This window comes from Protopterus annectens, chromosome 1.part1 (assembly GCF_019279795.1).
Source record: "Protopterus annectens isolate FY-2018-M chromosome 1.part1, PAN1.0, whole genome shotgun sequence".
In the NCBI taxonomy this organism is placed as follows: domain Eukaryota; kingdom Metazoa; phylum Chordata; order Ceratodontiformes; family Protopteridae; genus Protopterus; species Protopterus annectens.
Genome location: NC_056726.1, coordinates 31,068,474 through 31,090,532, shown reverse-complemented (window position 1 = coordinate 31,090,532; position 22,059 = coordinate 31,068,474). Strand labels below are relative to the sequence as shown.

At 36.5% G+C, this 22,059-nt stretch overlaps 1 protein-coding gene across 1 annotated transcript in view; it reads left to right on the top strand.

The window, feature by feature from the left end:
• Window positions 1-22,059, top strand: part of ADAMTS12 (ADAM metallopeptidase with thrombospondin type 1 motif 12) — a 2,672,119-nt gene that overhangs the window by 1,251,979 nt on the left and 1,398,081 nt on the right. The window contains exon 8 of the mRNA XM_044085381.1: window positions 10,217-10,309. Within this exon, the coding sequence (XP_043941316.1) occupies window positions 10,217-10,309 (93 nt within the window). The remainder of the gene's footprint in view (window positions 1-10,216; window positions 10,310-22,059) is intronic.

Sequence of the window (22,059 nt, the reverse complement as noted above, 5' to 3'; positions counted from 1 at the left end):
TTCTTCTTTTAAGGTTTGAATACGCCCATTGCCAGTCACTGGAAATAACAAGAATTGCTTTTTAGGAGCTAGTTGAGATTTAACGCTCCAGGTGAGAGAAGATGCAAAAGGGCACTAATTCCAGATGATCCATGATCAGGCAGCATGTTTGGGACTCCCCTAATTGCTTTAGTTGTGTCTTTTGTTTATTTTTTGTGAGAGCTTTTTAGGGCTTTTATGCAGCTTGGCTTTCAGAAGTAAACATAGTGGAGTGGTAACCATTTCTACTCTGACTGCCCATTAATTACAGAAGAAAGGGGACACAGTGAAAACAAAGAACACCCACAGAGAGAGGTACAAGAGCATAACAAAGAAGGGATTAGAAAACATTTAAAGTAAAAGGGAAACAGTGAAGATGAAATGGAGGAATTGAAGATATGTCAGAAAAAATAGGGTCTCGAAAAAAAAAATGTGGAAAAGAAGGAGCAAAATAAAGAAAGAAGGGAGAGCTATTGTAGTAGAAATTAAATAGGGTGTCCTGGAAACTGAGTAGGAAGAAGAAGGGGGAGCAAAGTTCAGCATCTGAAAAATAAATAGTGAGGTTTATAGGAGGTAGGTAAGACCAAGAAAAACAAAAGATGGATTAAGGATGTTGAGAAAAAGGCAAAATGTGATATTAATATTGTTTCACTAAATATTAATGGAATAAAAATTATGTTAGAAGAATGGTTGCATTTGAATTATTCAAAGGGATGGATGAAAATGTCATATGTTTATTAGACACAAGATGTGTGTAGGCAAGGAAATTTTGAAATAAGCAGCGTGGACATTTGGAAAGTATACATGCTTACAAACTGCTGTACTGAAGTTGGAAGATGCAGATGGGAAGTTTGATAAGGAGTGATATAATCATTATTGTTAATGTATGCATGTGGTTAATTCTAATAATAAATAAATAAATAAATAAATAAAATGTGTTGATGAGGGAACTGATAGTAAATATAGAAGATGTGATGGAGAAAGTAGGTCTGTAATTGAATAGGCAGAAATGTAAAATGGATTGCATGAATTGACTTTATAAAGATTGAAACTGATAAGTTAGGCATAAGATCAGGAAAGCAGCAGATTGTTATAGAACAATGGAGAAAAATGTTGAAAAAAAAAAGAAAATTAACAGAGTGGTGGAAAGTGCTCCAGTTATCTTTAAACAAAATGCATACATGTTGAATACATAAGTGCTGAGAAATGTAGCTAACTTAAGTGTTTCCAAACTGAGTGGAAAGTAAATGATTGGCATTTTTTGTAAGGATCAAGATTAATACCAGTAAAAAGAGGGACACTGTATAATGTCAAATAATATAAGGGACTGAATTTAATAATTCCTGTTGTGTTTTTACCCTCAGTACATTTGTACTCTGGATTAACAGCTCTCTGCATATATGGTAATATGAATATTATTGTTTGAGAAATACAAAAAGCTTGGGATAAGTACAAGTCAAAAGAAAAGGAAAAGAAAAATTGAAAATTCTGAAGAAAAAGAATATGCCATGAAAATAACTTTATGGAACATTGGAATGAGTGAGTCAAAAATAGAAGTAAAAAGTTGATGTAAGAAAATATTTAGAGAAAATTGTTAACCTTGGGAAAAGGTAGATGATAACAAAGATGTAGTAAGAGAAAAAATTATGAAGTGGAGATTTGTTATAATGAATCATGTTAGACAAATTGCCATTTAAAGGAACTATGAAATATAAGGCGAGTAAGAAAATGTGCAATGTATGTATTATGGGAAAAAAACATTTAAACATTTTTTTCTGGATTGTGTTTATAAAGACTTGTGAATGAAAATGATTTGGAAATATTGATATGAATATGATAATGTGTGGAAAATATAAAGAAAGGAATCAGGGCAGATAGATAAATGGGATAAAGATCTTTACCTGCAGTATGGAGTATATGGAGATATGAAAGTATATATGAGAAAATGAAATAAGATTAATAATTAATGCCACAAATAAAGAGGTGGCTGGGGTTTGAGTGATGGGGAGGGTAGAATAAGTATCATAAAAAGTATATCATAGAATATAGTTCACATAAAGAAGCATATAATACAAGAAAAGTATAAACATCAATGTACAAGATGCATAAATAAAGCAGCCCTTACCCAGATAAATGCTTGGGTGTGTAAGTTACCATATCCACTCCTGGCTGCTCATGTTAATAAACATGGCTAAAAGCTTGTGTTCATCCTTCCTGGTACAGGTAAGGGCTGGGCAGTTTAATGGCAAGGTAGTATTTGGAGGGGTGTAGGTGTAGTGCTGCATGTGTCAGTGTGAGTGTGTGTCTGCCTGGGATGTCACAACAGAGGGAATAAATGGTGGATAGAGTAGTTGTGTGTGTTTGAGGGGTGAATGGGTGAATATGGGTGAATGTGTGTTTCTGTGAGTGGTGGGGTGGTGTTATACCGCCTCACTCCCCTAAACTAACGAGAAAGTCCTGCCGTATTGGGGAAACCACTAATTATCAGGGAGATCTCTAAATACATTGGTCAGGGGGGCATTAAACACTAGGGAAACTCTACAGACATAGGTTGAAGGCAGGGACAAGCCAACAGGTAGAACTCTAAAGACCTGAACTTAACACTAGCGATAACTCTTTAAAATCATGCCTTTTTGGCATTTATGTTTGAAAAAACACTAGCCACTAGGAATTGCATTAAACAATGTCCCATAATGGCACTTGCAGAAGGCATTGGCAGGGGAACACTAGACACCGGGGAGAGAATAATGCTAATGCCTTAATTTGTTTGTTTGTGTCTTTCGGCTTTTCCCGGTTAGAGGTCGCCACAGCGGAACTCTGGTCTGCTAATGATCGGCAGTAGATTTTTACGTACTGGCTTGCCGGGCCTAACGCATAACCTTCAACGAAAGAATGCCCATTCACGCATGTTGCTACACAGAAAATGCTCTAACTGAGAATCGAATGGGCAATGTCTAATTGTTAGGCAACAACGCTACCGCAGCACCACTAATGATACTTATAAAAGAGATGTGGGCAGAAGGGAACACTAGGCAACAGAAATAACTCTCGTGCCTTAACTGCACTTACAAAAAGACATGGCCAGGAGGAATGCTAGACACCATGGAGACCCTTCATAGATGCTTTAAAGGTACTTACTTAAAAAAGTATTTGGATTCTAGAAAACACTACACACCAGAGAGATTCTAAATACATGCCTTAAAGGCACTTAAATATATTCGATCCTTGCACCATCCACATCCAACAGAAGCTATAGCATATTAGCTTAGCCTTTAAAAAATTATGTAATATGATATATTTTCAAACACTGCACTCTTTACACAGAGAACAAGAGTATTAAACAACTACACTGACTAATCAGTTTGTGTACTTAGTGTTTTTTTACACAACAAGAAGTATGAAGTTCTAGTGTCTGTCACAATCAAATGCTTGTGACAGTCCATGAAGTGATTATTTAAGCTACTAATGGACTCAATAAAAATGTTAATAGACTGCCAGCTCTAGCAAGCAGTCTAATGAGTGGCATGATTAACTGACTGTAAGGTCATGTGATTTATAATGTAAGGAACAGAGACATGGGAAGATACACTGGAGAAAGGTAAGTTACGTGGTGTGTGTGTGTGTATGAATGTGTGTGTGTGTGCGCGTGTGCGTGTGTGTGTGTGTGTGCATATGAATGTGTGTGTGTGTGTGTGTGTGTGTGTGTGTGTGTGTGTGTGTGTGTGTGTGTGTGTGTGTGTGTGTGTGTGTGTGTGTGTGTGTGTGTGTGAATCTCATATGACCGACATCATATGAGTGAAGTTTTCAAACATCGAACATTTCAACGGAGATCGCCATAGGGAATTCTTCCCTTCACTTCAATGTACTGTGATCTCGGAGTTGGTATATTTAAGTAGCAAGGGGTATAGAGGGGTGCAGGGGGTTTGCCTCCCTGCATAGAGTGTTCAGGTAGGTTTTTTGTTTTTACTTTGTTTACATTTTAAGTTCGATGTTTGAAAACTTCGCCCATATGGAGTCAACCATATCAGATTCAAAGTTTTCAGACTTCGAACTTATAATATAGACCCTGTGACAGACTGAGAGTGAATGGCAGGATACTGTGCCAACAGGATCCAGCGGCCATAAGTGTTAAATACTGCATGAAAGAGTTGATCTGTACAGACACTAATTAACACTGATTCAGAGGCAAGTAAATTAGTTGATAATGAGGTGTTTCCTGAATTACAAATATGTGCATCACAGAAACAGGCTTTTTTACTGCAGCCCTTACCATAAGTGCTGAGGTTCTTTCTCAAGCCTTGAAACTTGTTTTGCTCCTCTATTTAGAGGCAAGAAACCCAAAATCATTGAGAATTTAATGCTTCTAAGGAGAGAGTAGAGGAATGGCAGACTAGAGGAAATAAAGGACTTGTATTTTTTTATTTATTACTTTTTGCTTAGAGTTGGGTATGAAATTAGCTAGCTACATCTCAGCTGCCTATCTAACTAAAGATTATCGCCCTACATACTTCATAAGTATATTTTCAGGGTCTGCTATAATAGTCTCCATTTAACCCCCAAGTACTGTGATGAGCTTTAGTCCTCTGTCCACTGACAGCATGGCTCAATAGTCTACTCTATTTTATTTATTTATTTATTTATTCATTCCTTTATTTATTTATTTATATATATATATATATATATATATATATATATATATATATATATATATTTTTTTTTTTTTTTGATAACTGGATAGGCAATCTTGTTTGAAGACCCTTTTCATCCCCAGCCCATGCCACAAAGAAGAAAAAAATAAAATTACTGTACAGAGGAGAGATTTTATATATATATATATATATATATATATATATATATATATATATATATATATATATTAGTTTATTTATTTATTTTTTGTTGTGCAAGGTACTCCAATTGGGCAAGAAAAGCCTGTTTCAAGTTGAGGCCCTGGGAGAAAATCTTCAAACACTGAGAGTAAAAATACATAATAGTAGCATTGTAATACACAGTGTTCTAAGGAAAACTCTACAGTTAAAATGGAGACAACGTACAATAACAGTATAATACATAAGGTTCTAATGAAACACTGCATTAAGAATACATACAGTATAGAATAATGGTCTAATATGTAACATTCTAAGGATGCATGATATTAGCATAAAGATCTTTGAGAGTGGGGTTCAGTTTATACAACATTAGTGTAACTATGTTGCAGAACTGAAGAAAAGGAGTAGAGTCGAGGAAATAAGAGGAAGAGAGGGAATGTGTGAGAGATGGTGAGGAGATACTAGAAGGAAAGTGGTAATTTAGGGAATGTGTGAGAGGTGGTGGGGAGATACTAGAAGGAAAGTGGTAATTTAGGGAATGTGTGAGAGGTGGTGGGGAGATACTAGAAGGAAAGTGGTAATTTAGGGAATGTGTGAGAGGTGGTGGGGGGGATACAAGAAGGAAAAGTGGTTATTTGGGGACATAGTAGAAAAAAGGGTGAAATTCTTGGAGAAATGGAGCTGAAATAGTACAGCTGTGCAACCAACTTATGGTATGCATACTTAAGGTGTCTTATAGACATGATAGTGGTTTGAGCATCTGACATTATCTTGGTGACATGCACGAGCATGGCCAGGAGTCAGTCATGTGTTATTTTAATTTGGGTTTGAAGACTTGTAATTGGTCTGTTTGTTTTAGTGGAAGTGGTAAGTTGTTGCAAAGTTTGGTGACATGACTCAATACAGAGCCTTTCCTACAGCACTCTTTAACTTTGTGGTGGCCAAAATTTGTCTCCACTGGAGCATGATTATCTGCATCCTGAATGCAGTTGAAGGATATTTTAGGGAGGGGCAATTATCAAGGTTGTTGATAAAATTATGGGCTGTCACTAGCTGTGCATAACAGGTGCTATAATAGTTTGAATCACTGTATTTGTTTTATGGTGAGACAGTTGTGAGTCATACTTGAGAGGTTTGTAGCAGATTCTGCTACATTTATTATAGCGTGCCTCTCACTTTGTTTGCTGTGTACTTTGTAAGTTTGTAAATATGGCTGATACATAAAGAAGTGTGGGAAGATGTTAGGATTGGGCAATGATTCTCCTTTTTGAATTAGTTTAGTATAGATTTCATGGGTAGAGAAGTGCTAGATTTTGGATTTTTATTTTGATGACTTATTTTATATGTTGATCAGATTTCAGATGTTTACACCTACTAGACTTCTGTGGGTTACCTTTTCTATTCTAGTGTTATTGACTATATAATATTAAAAGAGTAGTTGAAGGCAGAGAATTGTTTGGATGCAAATGCTATTAATTTGCCTTTTTTAGGCTTTAAGCGCAGGCTTGCATCAGTTAACCAGGTTTTAACACAAGAAAAGGATTCTAGGGTGCTTGTTTGGAGTTTTGTAAGACTTGTTGCAGAACAGAGGAGGGTGGAGTCATTGGCTTTCTGCATATGGTAGCTTGTTTGGTATTCAAGAAGAAGTATTTTTATAAATATATTAAACAGACAGGAGTCAAGAATCGACCCTTGGGACCTACAGAGACTGAAAGGAAAGTTGAAAAGGTATGGTGACATTTTACAGCCTGTTGTCTGTTGCTGATGTAGCTATTGAACCAGGATTGCATAGCCTTGGAGGGAGTTCAGTTAGTAGTTTAGGATGACCGACAGTGTCGAATGCTTTGGATAAGTCAGGATGATGGGTGAGACTAAGTGACCTGCATTTCTATGACTGATTGTATTGGTGAAATGTAGAGGGATAATTATGGTGCTATGACTTGGATGAAATTTGTGTTGCAGTTATGACAGGAGTTTGTTGGCAGTGAGGTGCTTGAGGAACTACAGATTTCTCTTGGAGTTTTGATAAGGGAGTCAGTATTCTAACTGGTCAACAGTTAGAACATTTTGTTTCCAGTTTATATGTTTTAAATGATACTCCTTTTCAGGCAAATATGGTCTTAAGAAGTCTTGGAGCTTACAAGGACAATTGTCTCTCATTTGATCACGTTTCCACCATAGTCAGGAAATCCTTCTATGTGGTCCCAGTTAACTTCCAAGAGAATGTTTTGAAGATCCAAAGAAGTTGTCCTGGCATTGTACTCTTCCCATCACTGAATAAGATGACCTTTGGGTACATATAAATCAAAACATATTGCTCAACTAGAAAGGCCCCAAAGATGCCTTACCAAGAAAGTCAAAGGCATTAACTCTTGCAACTACTCTGATTAGCAAAACACTCATTATACTCAGTAGCATGCAGGCTGCTGTGAGGTGACTTGAGTCTTACTTTTCAAGCTGTGAAAGACTCAGTCCTATTTAACATTCTGTTTCTTAGCAAAACCAGTGGATCTACAAACATCCATACTTACAGAAAATTGTGCTATGATATAATTTATATAGATTTAACTTCAGCATTTGACAGGGTCATATGCAAAATACTGATCAATAAATTAGTACAACTAGGTATTGATGTACTCTTGATAAGATGGATAGCTGCATGGTTTACAAATAGGACATGGCAGGTATTGTACAGCAAATGGACAGGTGAAATCCTTGGTTACAGTCAGGGTGTCCCACAAGGCTCTGTCCTAGGCACTTACATGTTTAGATTGTATCTTTCAGACCTAACTTTTTCATCTGAGGTGTTCTACTGTCTATATGCAGATGACCTGAAATTGGGTAAACTGATTATATGTGTTATAGATAAGGCATGTCCGCAAAATAACTTGACTAAATTGACCATTTGGGCACAGGAGAATAATATACTGATAAATACATCAAAAACTAAGCATATGAGATTTGGGAGACATAAATTGAAAGGTGAATGTTTAATACAGCACACAGAGATTGAAACTGAAGACTCATTTAAGGACCTCGGTATATGGGTAGATTCAGCTATGAGTTTTTCTAATCATATCAACCAATTGGTTAATGATAGTCATAGAACTATAGGTTGTATAAAAAGATTTTTAAAGTCTAGAAAATCAAAAATGATGAAGCCATTGTTTGTTAGTTACATTAGACCCAAACTTGAGTATGGAATAACAATATGGAAACCCTATAAAAAAATCAGTCATGAGTAAACTGGAAAGAGTACAGCAGAAGTATACCAAAGGCATCCATGGATGTGAAAATTTAAGTTATTATGAAAAACTAAAATATATGAACTTGTACAGTCTCTTATAGATATCTTAGCGGAGATCTTATTCAAGTATTTAGGGCATTTAGAGACAACTATCTCTGGGAATGTTTGGGGTTATGAAAAAGTACTAGAGAATCATCAGACAACCTATGTAGAAGATACTATAGGAATGAGAAGTGTACTAATTGGTTCTCTGAAAGAGCAGCCGATGCTTGGAACAGACTACCAAATTACATTAAAGCAAGTACTAGTTTAGATATTTTTAAGAACAGAGTGGACACTTATTATGGGAACAAGTATATTGGCAAGCTAGAAGGCCTTTTAATGCCCGTGTTTCAAATATTTGTCTGTATGTATGTATATAACAAATAAATAAGACCCACCAAGGAGACGTATTCCCAGTCTATAGAATAAGTCACCACTACAGGTCAAACAAAGTAGTGCTTTGGCTACCTTTAAGGTTAGTCTTGATGACTGGATGGGTCGACACAAAGCTACATCAGGATCATCATGAATGACCCTGCTCAGTTTGGGAGAGCACTGTTAAGTGCTTGTAAAGGGCGACAAAAACTTCTTAGTGTGTCTTGTTAAAGATGTATATAAGTAGGCATCTGACGGTCCTTGTAATTACTTGCAATAGTACGAGATTACAATGCTACATTATTGCAATATTGAAATATTATTCCTATGTTGGACATTTTAGCATACTCTTATTTTCCATGCCTAATGCTAAGTTTTTCGGGGTTTCCTGAAGTAGTATCTCACTTAGCAGATGTGTGGTAGGTGAAAGGGCCCAGCACTTAATGTTTAGTTTTAAGATTCCCACCCATTTTTTTCAGGACATACTTTTGCATTCCTGCACATACCACACAAATCTACAACTGCAATGATCTAAGTAATTTACAAATGACATATGGAGTATTATTCCAGATAAAAGTAGTAGTTCAGAAGAGTCAATAAAAGTTTCTTGGCTTCACTGTCTAAGCATGTTTCATATTTGTTGCAAAACAGCGAATGCATTTCATTTAGTACATTTAGATTAATAGCTTTCACAGATTGTTCTAGTTTTTTACCTTTAGTTGTTACTATAGAATGAGGTATCTTATTTTTAGCAGCAAATCATCATGCTTTGGTAATAGACAAAGAACGATCTCATAGTTAATCATTAACATTTCAGTGGTTGCTGTTTAATTATTCTGTCTATCATCTAAAGTTGACTATAATTAAAGTATGTTGAGTTGGGCTGTCCTGTTTAAGCATCCATTATTCAAATCATAGATTAAAAAAAAAAGTTTTGTGACTCCTCATTTTATCACTATTTACATGCTCCTGAGACCAATGTATGCTCCATTTTAAATACCCAAGGCATCCATTTTAAATACCCATGACATCCATTTTAGACTGGGAGGTAACCATAATTGATTGTACCAAACAAATTGCATAAAGTAACAAACAACCCTGTATGGACAACTTTACATGATGGCAGGACACTGGCACACACGCACGCACACACACACACACACACACACACACACACACACACACACACACACACACACACACACACACACACACACACACACACACGTACATCTATGGTAAGTTTTGAGCATTGCCAGTCTACCTGTATGCATAAGTTTGGAATGTGAGAAGGCAAGAGGATAAGGCAGCCTTTTATGAAAATGCATGCAAACACGAGTATGTGCAGCCTTCTCCAGAGAAAGGACCCCAGCTGGGGACCTAACCGTGGAACCAAACACTGCAAGGCAGTAACAAAAATCAATGCAGCAGTGAGCCACCTGAATTTTGTACAGAAAAGCTTTTTTTTTTTCAGTATACAAAGCAGAACTGTAGAGGAGGTTAGGGATATACGTTTTCAAGGAATAAAAGCATTGAATTTAGTGAATAAATATCAACTCAGAAAGTTAAATTGAAGTTTACTATTTTGAAATGTTTGCCTAGTTCTCTGCAGACAGCTATACATTATAGGTTTGATGAAATCAAACCTTTATTTTGCTGCTATTTTTTATGTAATTGACATTCAATTACATTTATTTTTTTACAGAATGTGTGCCAGATTTTGTGGTGTTCATTAGATGGATCCTGTCGCTCAAAACTCGATTCTGCAGCAGATGGGACCCGGTGTGGAGAAAAGAAGGTGAGTAAAGGTATTACCAGGAGGATGGGTTCTGCCATTTCCTATGACTGTAGTGTGTGTTGGATTTTACTGTTCATAACCAGTGCACAGATAATCTACAACAATGCATATGAGTATTACTAACCAAGATTTATTTACTTAGTATGTTTTAGTCTCTCTTGGGGTCTTGGTCAGATATTTATGAGTCCTCCACCAGTATGATTAATGATTTTTGGTACAAAATTAAGGGTACTATATATATTATGTTTAACTGAAAATTAACATAATATACAGCATTCCATTATTAAGTTTACAAACAATAAAAGCTTAGCTTTTAATTAACTCCACCGAGAATAAAGACTACTTAGGGAAGTAAATTTAAAATTCTTGCAAGATACTCGAGTAGTCATTGTTTCTGACAGCTACTTACTGATGTTCTATTCTGTGATGACAGGGCACCTGATTAGCTAGCAAAAGTGACACCTGAGTGTTTGCAGCATTCGGATCAGGAAACAGCTCTTGCCAACTAATTGCAGTAACAGAACTGCTGAAATGGGTGTTCCGTCTTTTTAATTATACACTGATGAGAGGGCAGATTTGAACAGAATAAATGAGAAAAAAATTCAATCTCCTAACAGGGCAGCTGGTGCAGAAAATTACTTATAAACCTTTTGTGTTGCTTCAACAGGACAACCCAGTCAGGCGAGAAGAAGCATACACATTTACTTGTGAATGCATATTGCATAGGAGAACTGATGAGTTCTTTTTGTTTCAAGTATTATATTTCTCATCGTATCCTGATGAGCTGATCTGGATATTTGTTTCCACTTTTAGTTAACTTCTTGCAGGCTATGGTTTTGTGATGTCCGATGTTCTGTATGCAATAAATATGTGAATTCATGCTTATCTTTTTAATAATATGCAATTTTTGTTTGAGATTCACTGAAATGCAGCATAATATATCTTTTCATCCTACATGGTTTAGGTAGTGCAGGCCCTAACAGGTGGGGATATGGAATCTAACATCCCCTGCTGATGCCTAAAATGTGTAAATCCAAGGAGGTGTACTCTCTCTTTGAACAAAATAACAGATCTATAGTTCAAAAAACTATGTTTTTTGTTTTTGTTAGTAAAACACTGAGTACTGAATAAGCATGTAAATAAGTTTAAAGAAGGTTAGTGATTTACAGTATCTGTGCTACAGGAATTATTTCCCCATATCCCACCCATCCTTAGTTTCATATCTGTTGATGTTTATTTACCCAGTTTCACGTTCAGATTTCTCCAGGTCCTGGTAATAACTCTGTAAGAAAAATATGCACTGATGTCACATGTGAATCTTCCAGATTGCTGGTGACATCTATGCCATCTATTTCTGGGATGCCCTTCTGTCCTCAAAAGTACACGTGTTCCCTGAGAGTACATTGGTTTAGAAAGGTGCCTCTTACTTACTTCTTTTCTCCACAGTTTACATGCAGAGTTATTTTGCCTTTTTCATACATTAGCATCTCCACATTAAGTCATTGTCATGGTCTTCCTAAACATATTCTATATAGGCATGATACTCTTGTCCCTGTATGGTATTCATAACTATGAGAAGTACTCTGTGTATGTATAGAAATGTGCAAATATTGGCTTTCTTGTACTCAACTCTTCATAATACAGCCAAAGGTTTAGTTAACATTATCTATTTACAATAAGAAGTGTGATGAACATTCTGTAATCTCTTTAATACAGTTTACATATTCATGTCTACATCCACGTTTCCTACTGTTTGCTCTTGGGTTAGCCCCATTCCCATCAAAATGTAAACCCCATTACTATTGTTATTCTAGCAAATTCTATTTGTTTGGACAGCGCTGTTTACTCTTAGGTTGATTACACTGTCATCTTCAAAATAAATAGTAACTTCTTTTGCTCATTGTCTGTACAGTTATGATCCTGTGTCTATCCAGACTACTAGAGATGTGAGTTGTTTAGCACTTAATGTAGATGAAGAAACTTTTTCCAGCACTAAGTGACCATAAGACAGAAACCAATTCTGGAAAGGATACCAAGCCATCAAAGGATGCATACATGTGCTACTACTTATATGTCTATGAGCAAAACTAAGCACAGGAAATTTACCAGCATGCATGTTTTGAGGTATGGGGAAATGGAAGCCCCTCGCAAATGGACACACAAACACAAGTCAAAATGTAAACTGTATACAAAAAAAAAAAACCCATGTGGGAACTGAACTGTATTAACAAGCCATATTAGGCAGCCACTCTAACTACTTCATCCAGTAATTTTATAATCATTTTGTTAATGATGCTTGTAATAACAATAACGGTTTTAAACAGACTTGCCCCCTATAAGTAAGAGGTGCAGTAATGAATCGGGACCCGTGATGCTATAGGCTATTTATATTATGGTGCCAGTGTCACTCTCATACAAACACTTGCATGTTACATAAGCAAAAGGCATGCTCTGCAGTTGTTCAAATAAGTCTTGCTGGAATGATTTGGCTTGGAGCATGTGTGGTGAGCTGTCAGTGTTGTGAATGTCAATTTTTAAGTGTCAGCATTTGCTACATCAGCATTTGAGCTTTTTGTTACATTTAAGTACAGCTATATATAGTGTATATATTTATATAAAGAGAGCTTAGAGTTTGTGCTAAAAATGGGAAGAGATATGACCTTTCTATAGCTGTTCTCATGTTATCTACAAGGAGTGATTTGCTTTTACATAGTTTTCCCAATGTCTTATTGTCTTTTGTCACAAATGTCGGTATATCAAGGTCGATTTTAGATGATTGTCAAGCATAACTCGAAGAAGTTTTGTAGACAACTTCTTCTCAATTACATCAGAATCAACTAAAAAGTGTATTTTTGTTTAATGAATGAGAGGATCTCGAGGGAGTCAAATTGTGGTTATTGTTGAGGTTGGTGAGAACTGTTTTAGGATAGAAAAGCACAAATTTAGTTTGTGACATTAAAGATCCATGTGACTTAGCCAGGTTTAGAAAAATGGAAAACTAACTGCAGATCAGAACTAACTGATTCGGCAATACAGTCATATTAATCTTAAAGCAAAAGTTTACGCAAATGCCTTGTACAAGCACTGAAGCGACTGCATAAACATTGCTGTACCTGACTGGATCAAAACTATGTCTTCCTGTAAAAACAATTCACCATGGTGGACTGCAATTATAAACAGATTATATAACAACATGAAAAAACTGTTATCCAAAAGTAAGAGGGATCTTGCTCTGCAGAAGAAGAGTTCTCTCCTAAGCCTAAACTACAAAATCAGAAATCTTGTAAAGTCTTCTAAAGCAAATTATGAAAATAAAATTGCATCCCTAACCAAGGATAAATATAAGGCATTCTTTAACTACATCTTAAGTCTAAAAGTGAATGCCCAGCTATGTGCCGAACTGGTTGTAGATAGGATCACTCATACCACACTGGAAGATATCACCAACCTGCTAATTGGCAGATTTAGTGCAAACTTCACCCCCTATCCCCACCTACCATATCCCAAAGCATACACAACGCCAGCCTTTTGCCTAGTATCTGTAGAGAACAGGTAATCTCTGCGCTCATCAAGGCCAAAGACACTGCCTTTAGTTGGAACCAGATAATATCCCAGGTTGTTTACTAAACTATCTAGAAAAAGACCTAGTAGACCCACTTGGTGTCTCTTTAATCATAGCTTGAGAACTGGCTATGTCCCTGCAAAATGGAGAACAGCAACAGTAATCCTCTGCACAAAGGGGAGTCATCAACTGACCCTGGGAGCTAAAGACCCATAAATCTAACCAGATTCAGTTGCAAGGCCAGGGAAAGAATTATCATGAACGTTATCAACAAGCACATAGGTGACCTCCAAATGATGGACCCAACCCAGTTTGGTTTGCTAAAGGTAGATCATTCTTATTAAACCTGGCAGACTTATTTGAGAATGTCACCAAAACTATGGATGAAGGTAAGACAGTGCACATAAGCTTTCAACACAGTTCCCTACTCTGACATAATTGAGAAACGCTCCCAGATAGGGACTGACCCTTACATTACTAGATGGGTAACCAATTGGCTCAATGAAAGAACACACTCTGTCAAAATTGGTGACTGCAGCTCCACCAGTAGACCCATCACCAGTGGAGTACCATAGAGGTCTGTGCTGAGCCCATTACTGTTTGGCATCTATTTCTCAGAAGTCCAGGCCAAAGTAGATGGCCTTTGGTCACCAAGTTTGCTGACGATTGCAAACTGGGAGCAATCACTGAGTCCCCTGATGATGTCAACATATTACAAGATGGGCTAACGCAAACAAATGATTGGTGCCAAAGCCATGGTCTAAATCTAAATTCAAAAAATTGAATTATTATTCCCTTTAGCAAATCTGAATTCCCTACAAATTACAATATTGACAGCACCCCCTGAGTTCCAACCCAGTGGTCCGAGGCTTGGGAACACAGGTTGATAGCAATCTGAACTTTGACCACCATGTTTCTACAATGGTAAGGAAAGGCTTCTATATAGTGAACCTCATAAACAGGGGCAAAGGATCCATGTCAAGGGATGTTATAACTCCACTATACTTGACCGTCATCAGACCAGTAATAGAGTATAATGCACCCTTTTTCATGTACTTCACCAGACACCTACAGCAGCTAGGTATAAATAGTGTGAGTCTTGTATTCTATAAATTGGCCGTCTGTTGCATTGTATATATCACATTATAGTGTGGAGCTTTTCTCCCCGGCCCTCTTTTGAAAATGGACATGTATCCAGTCAGACTATCCCGGTCAACAAATGTAAAATAAATAAATAAATTCTCACTAAGAAAATACAGGGACTCCAAACCATGACCTACGTGGACAGGGTGAAAGCCCTGTCACTTTACTCTGTATCTTATAGGTTGCTGAAGGGTGACTTGTCCCTGGCCTGTAGGGCAATCTGCAATCCTGCCCTAATGGAGGTTTGCACATCCGCAAGTCAAATAGCTCATGTGTCACTCACTCTAGGGATCACAGCCTAGCTTGTAACATTAACAGATCATGTTGGAGAGAGATATATGTCTCCCAGAGACTGCTGCTTCTCTGGAATAGACTTCCTATTCGTGTAAAACAGAGCTCCTCACTGACCCTATTCAAACACACCCCAGATAATTGAATGGTAGACCACAAATTCACCCCTTGGATACAGTCATGTCCCTCAACTATAGCCTGTGTTGATCGCAGACCTACTCTGTTCATAAATTTGTTCTGGAAACTACCCAAAAAGGAGCAAATGGGGATACTTGGGATTAACACGGCTAGGCTTGTAAAGGCTCTAGGGCCACTAGCCTAGTAACCTCCTGTGAACCTATTAACCTATGAATTAATCAGATAATAGATCAATAAATAAATAAATTCAGTTATATTCATGTAAAATGTCATTATCATCATCTTCATTCGTCCATCCATCCATCCATCCATCCTCAACCGCTTTTTCCCATTTTGCACATGGGGTCGGGATGTCACTTCAACAGTGACAATTATCGCAAGCCAAGGCTAGCCCTGCCATGTTCATCTCATAATTATGCTCATTTTCATCATTATTTTCACATCTTCATCATTACCATTATCCTCATTTGCATCATCTTCATTGCATTATCTTCATCACAGTCTTCATTTTATCTTCCCTACCATCATCGTAATATTTATCTTCAGTTTTATCATATTTTCATCAAATCATAATTAGCATTATCACTGTTTCATCACTTTCATCACATCTTCATTGAATCCCCATTATCTTCATCATCACTATCCATGGCATATTCATCACATTGTCAACTTCATCACTGTCTTCTTCGTCATCAACATCTTTGTCATCCTCATCACATCTTCATACTCATTCTGTCATCATCATTATCTTTATTGTTGCATGTTTTCTACATAGATGCATACATTATCCAAAAATAATAATCTCAGCCCTAATCCCTTCACTGTATAGCATAAGTACCCTTTACTGTATGGCTGTCATTCAGGTGATTTGCAAACTCTAGCTTTCTCCCAAAAAGTAGTCACTCAACATAAGCAGAAGCACATGTAGTAAAACAAGGAATGAAAAATAACATGTGCAGCAGGGTAATGAACTTGTAGATACGTCAAAAAACAGAAGACACCCCTAAAGATAACAATTGTTTATTAGATTCATGTGTTTCCTTCTTCAATGCTACTTCTCCACTACCTGACATTTATAAAATATCGATTCCTCTACTTACTTATGCGACTCTTCAGGTTATCCTCTATTCTACTCCTCCTACTGTGCTATCTTTCATCTTACCATGATTCAATATCTTGCAACGTCACTCCAGCTCTGTTCCAACCACCTATCCATACTTCATCCTTTACACTCGCCACACAGTGTACCAAACCTATTTAGTATTGGCTCTGAACTTTATTGCAAATATAGGCTGAATAATTGCACTTCATCTCAAACCAAAACAAAATTAACTGCAAGAATCCTCTCCAAATTAACAAGTATGCATCATTCTCCAATAAACTAAAAATCATTCCATGAGGAGATATACACCCTAATCCTGGCCCCAGTTCTGTAAACCAACAACAGCCATTCTCCAACCCTGGTGATTTAATTTTTGCTACACCAAATGTTAGAAGTATAAGAAATAAAACTGCTGAACTACAGGCCTGGATTACCCAACATAAACCTAATGTTCCCAATGTAACTGATACTTGGCTTACTCTCAGCATAAATGACTCCTGAGTTATACCTCCTGGCTACAATACCATCTGTAATGGCAGTATAAAGAAAAAAGGTGGTGGTATTGCTTTAATATTTCCCAACACCTGCCACATTTCCCCTTACAGCACACCAACACCAAAATGCAGTTCAGCAAAGCTTCTTATTGATTTCCTCAAAATAAACAAATATGTATTACTGTCCTTTATATTCCTTCTGGAGGCAATATAGCTATATTAGAAGATATCCTACATTGGATGTCCATAACATTTCCACAAGAAAAATTATTACTAGGTGATATGAATGTCAATTGTTTGGACATAAAGTCTAACTCCCCTTTATCTAGCATGAACTTATATGGTTTCACACAACTAATTAATAGCCCCACACATTGTAACAAAATATCAAATTCTCTATTAAAATGGATCATAATATCAGACCTTAGCAAATACTCCACCACATATGCAATGTCAGACTCTCAGTGATCATCTCCCAGTCCATATAACTAGACATCTCACAAATGCATTTAAACAGCATATTTATAAAACAACATGTAACCTTTCCAAGTTTAACCAAGAAATGTTCCTTACTACACTATCATCCATTAAGTGGAATTTCCTAGAAATCCTCCTCTTAGACGATGCTTTAATTGAATTCAGTACAACTTTTCTTAATATCCTAAATAGCCTTGCACTTCCTATGAGGAAGATACTGAAAACAAATAATACAATTTGGCTATCCTAAAAGAGTAGAACACTAATGCAGGATACAGAAAAAGCATAAAAAGAATGTCAAAAATATAAAATACCGAAATATCTTGAAAACTTCAAAATGCTTTGCAATCACACTAAAATGCAAATAAATGAAGACAAAATTGTACTATAATAACTTTCAGAATAATACTAAACACATCCCTAAAAAATTTTGGATATCAATTAAAGAAAGCTTACATACCGGCCAAAAATTCAACCCAACCCCCCTCTCCCAATAAATAACTCACCACTTGAAACTGCAATACAGTTCAACTCTTATTTTATGGATAGTATAGCATCTCTAACCAAGGATTCCTCAACATTTAATCCCAGTCCTGCTCTACAGCTACATATCACCTCATCCATTTTCACCTTCAAACCTGTGCCTATATCTTATATAAAAATACTCTTAAACAACGTAAACCATAGTCTTCTTCAACTGATGACCTTCCAAGCGAGTACCAAAAAATAGCAGCCAGTAGCATTGCCTATCCTGCCTCAGTTGTTATAAATAGGTCAATCCAGGAATCCCACATTCCCTCTCTCTGTACAAATTCACATATTTTCCCTCTGCACAAAGGACGAAATTCAACAGACATTAAGAACTTTAGACATATTGCAATCTTATCCCCACCTCACCAAAATACTTAAAAAATGTATTTAAAAACAATTGCTGGACTATCTCCTTCAGGAAGAGCTCTTATCTATTACACAACAAGTTTTCCCATCCTTCCCATAGTACTAGCACTGCCCTTCTAACCTATATAGATACTGTCAACAAAGCTATGTATAATGGCAAACTAGTCTCTTCCTTATATCTAGACTTGTCAAAGCCTTTGACACTGTCACAGCAAACTCCTAATTCAAATGTCCTCACTAGTTCTCTCTCAGCCCACTCTTCTGGTCCCCTCCTCTTTAACATTTTCACCAACACCCTCTATACTTCCACAAAACAGGTCACCCTAATACAATACAGAAATGATTCCACTCTCATTTGCACATCTGACAACATCGTGCAACTCAAAAAAAAAAATTACCTGGGAAACTTTAACAACCACTGAACATGGCTTTGTGACTGATAGCTCATGTTCAACCCAAAAAAAAAGACCAAACTGCTACTTCCCCCAAGTCCCTCTTGCAAACACAAAATTTAAAATACTCTCTCTTGATAATACAACTACTGAAGTCACTTCTTATAACAAACTATTAGGGTTGATAGTTGATGATAATCTTGCATTCAACCTGCATAGACAAAATTGGATAAGGAAAACTCATCAAAAACTAAGGATGACAGAGCTGAAAACTTTCTCACCAATGCCACTAAAATGGATGGGGGCAGTGGTGCAGCGGTAGTGTTGTCGCCTCACAGCAAGAAGTTCTCTGGTTTGATTCTCAGCTGGGGTGCCTTCTGTGCTGAGTCTTCATGTCTTCCCTGTATTTGTGTAGGTTTCACCCAGGTGCTCTGGTTTTCTCCCATGGTACAAAGACATGTGTCTGGAGTATTTCTCCCCAGGCCTCCACTGAAAACTGGCTTTGTTCCAAGTTGGATTTTCCCAGTAAATAAATGTTAAATAAATAATAAAATTACACTTGCCACTACTTATCTCCTCCCCACTCCTCTTTATGGCACTCCCATCCATACTAACCTCCAGGCTTCACAAAAATGAAAACTTGAACAATGTTATAACAAAGTTGCTAAATTTACCACATATATCCCTTTCAGAACCCACCACTGTATACCACTGAAAGGCCTAAATTGGATAGAACTGCCACATTGCTTAACATATACACTTCTTACCACCTATAATGTTATCCAGCATCTGTCTGCCTGTCCAGCACTAAAAAACATTCTACACAAATATGCTACCAGTTGGTCATTGTGATCCAGTGACCAAAAGCTCCTGTCTAAGTCTTTCTACAAAACTAGCAAGTCTGCTGAGTATTGTCTGCATTTGTACAAGGACGGTAAGGCCTGGAACTCCTTACCTGTATCTGTCAGGTCAATACCCTCCTTCCTTCCCATCTTTCAGAACCACTCTGAAAGACTTTCTAGCTAAAATCTGGCTCTGTTCTTGTTCAAAACCAGGATAAACTGTACACCTAAATGTGAACAAATACCTTTTCATTCCTTATACCTCCTTACTCTCCCTTCTTCACTTACTTCCTTACTGCCATCTAATTCTCTTCCCTGACTTGTCTCTAAATATATCATAAGCCACTTTTCTCTCACTTCAAATTGCAATTCCTATTTGTATCATACTAACTTACCTTTAATTACCTTTAATTTCTCTACAAACTGTCTAAAATTTCTCTAAATATTAAATGATTTTCATATAACTTGTGACAGTTCTTAATCAATGATTCTAGTCTATGTCTAATTTGTTGCAATTATTTAAACTGCAGATGTTTTTGTTTCATTTTTGAAGAATGTAAGATTATTATTCTTAAAATGTTTCATAATAATTTAGAGTTTTTTTCCATGGACCTCCACTGAAAATAGGCTTCTACCCAGTCAAACATTCCCGGTAATCAAATGTCAATAAATAAATAAATAAAGAAAGAAGTAATACAAAGTTTCCACTGTTAACACTTTCGTCCATATCAAGAAGCATACCGCACTTCGTCAGAATTATCAGCTGACTTAGCCATACGTTCACTACCCGGCTACATATTTTATTTTGGGTTTCTCCTTGGAAGTGATATCTTCCATGGTAGACAACTGTTTAATAAAGTGATTAATTTGTCTTAACGGCAGTGCATGCCAAACAGTATCTAAGAATTTAGCCTGTTCCATTTTGCTTTTACCTTTCAATTGAATATAACTTTATTGAATTATTTAGTGGTTTGTTGTATGACTGACTGACTGATTTTGTTAGATTTTCTGTCACTTTGCACTGAAATTTGGTATAGACTTCAGTAAACATGCTTATGGGCTGCACATTATTTCTCCTATTTTTTACATAATTAGAATATTGGGTCAGATGGCACAGACTCAAAAATTAATTGAACAGCTGCTCAACCTAAAGTAAACAGAAACACAAGTTCAATAAATTTGATAAACATACTTACACTGAAGTAACTAAAGTAAAATTTGTATGTTTAGAATAATAAAAGTCCAATATACATGATTAGGACATAATTGCACCTAAAAGAAAAACGTGATTTTTAACTGGCACAACCAGAATATGTTCATCTTAGGAATATTTGGAGCCTTCAAGTTGTCCACGGTACTTAGAGAGGTACATTGCGAAGGGGGTATGGGGGTATTATATTGTTAAAAGGTCTGATAAGGGGGTTATATAGAGACCAAGATATCCTTAGACCTAGAAGAGGCATTAAGCTAGGTAAGTTGTGTATGAAATAGAAGACCCCTTAATGAAGCCAAACCAAGGCCCTGTATCATCAAACAATATCCCCTCTTTCATGATCACCTTAATAAAACCCTGTGATCTACAACTGTTTAACATAAATCTAAAGAGCATTCAAAATAAGATACCAGAAGTCCATACCTGAATAGTTCTTCTGTTTCCAGAGATCATAACCATAACCAAAATGTGGCCTAAAATAACAAAGAAAGAATGATGAAGTAATTCCACATGGTTACAATATCATGAGACTGGACAGGAAAAACAAAAAAAAAAACAAAACAAAACAAAACAACAAACAAACAAAAAAAACAGGTTGAGTAGCTATAATGTTCAAAAACAATTTGCAACTCTTTCGCTCTCCATTCACAAAAGGAACTGCAACAGGTATTCTTGCTACATCACCACAGCTCAATGCTCATAATGCTCTGCGACTTATAATAACCTGTATACTATCAGGAAATAATTCTGACACTGCTGAGGAACTATGCTGATGGGCATCTGCCAACATCAAACAAGAAACAATAATTTTTGGACTCTAATATATAATGGCAAATCCTGAAAAGTAATATCACCTGTAAAACTATCTGTCTCTATGGTTTTACTCAGCTCATCTCATATCCAACTATATATAGCAAAGTCAGCAACACAAATGCTACCATTGACTGGATATTCAACAACTCTGTAAATAAAATGCTCTCGCATTAGGATCCCTCCCTGATACTATAAGTCACCATCTCCCATCCTACATCATTAGACAGCAAAACTTTTCCCAAATGAACAGTGTTACAGCTAGGTACACAACTTAATCTAATTCCACAATATTTTTTTTTATTATTTCTAGTCATAAATCTTTCAACTAGACCATCCATCAGACTCTCACTGTAGATGATGCAGTAATATTTTTAATTACTCATTTT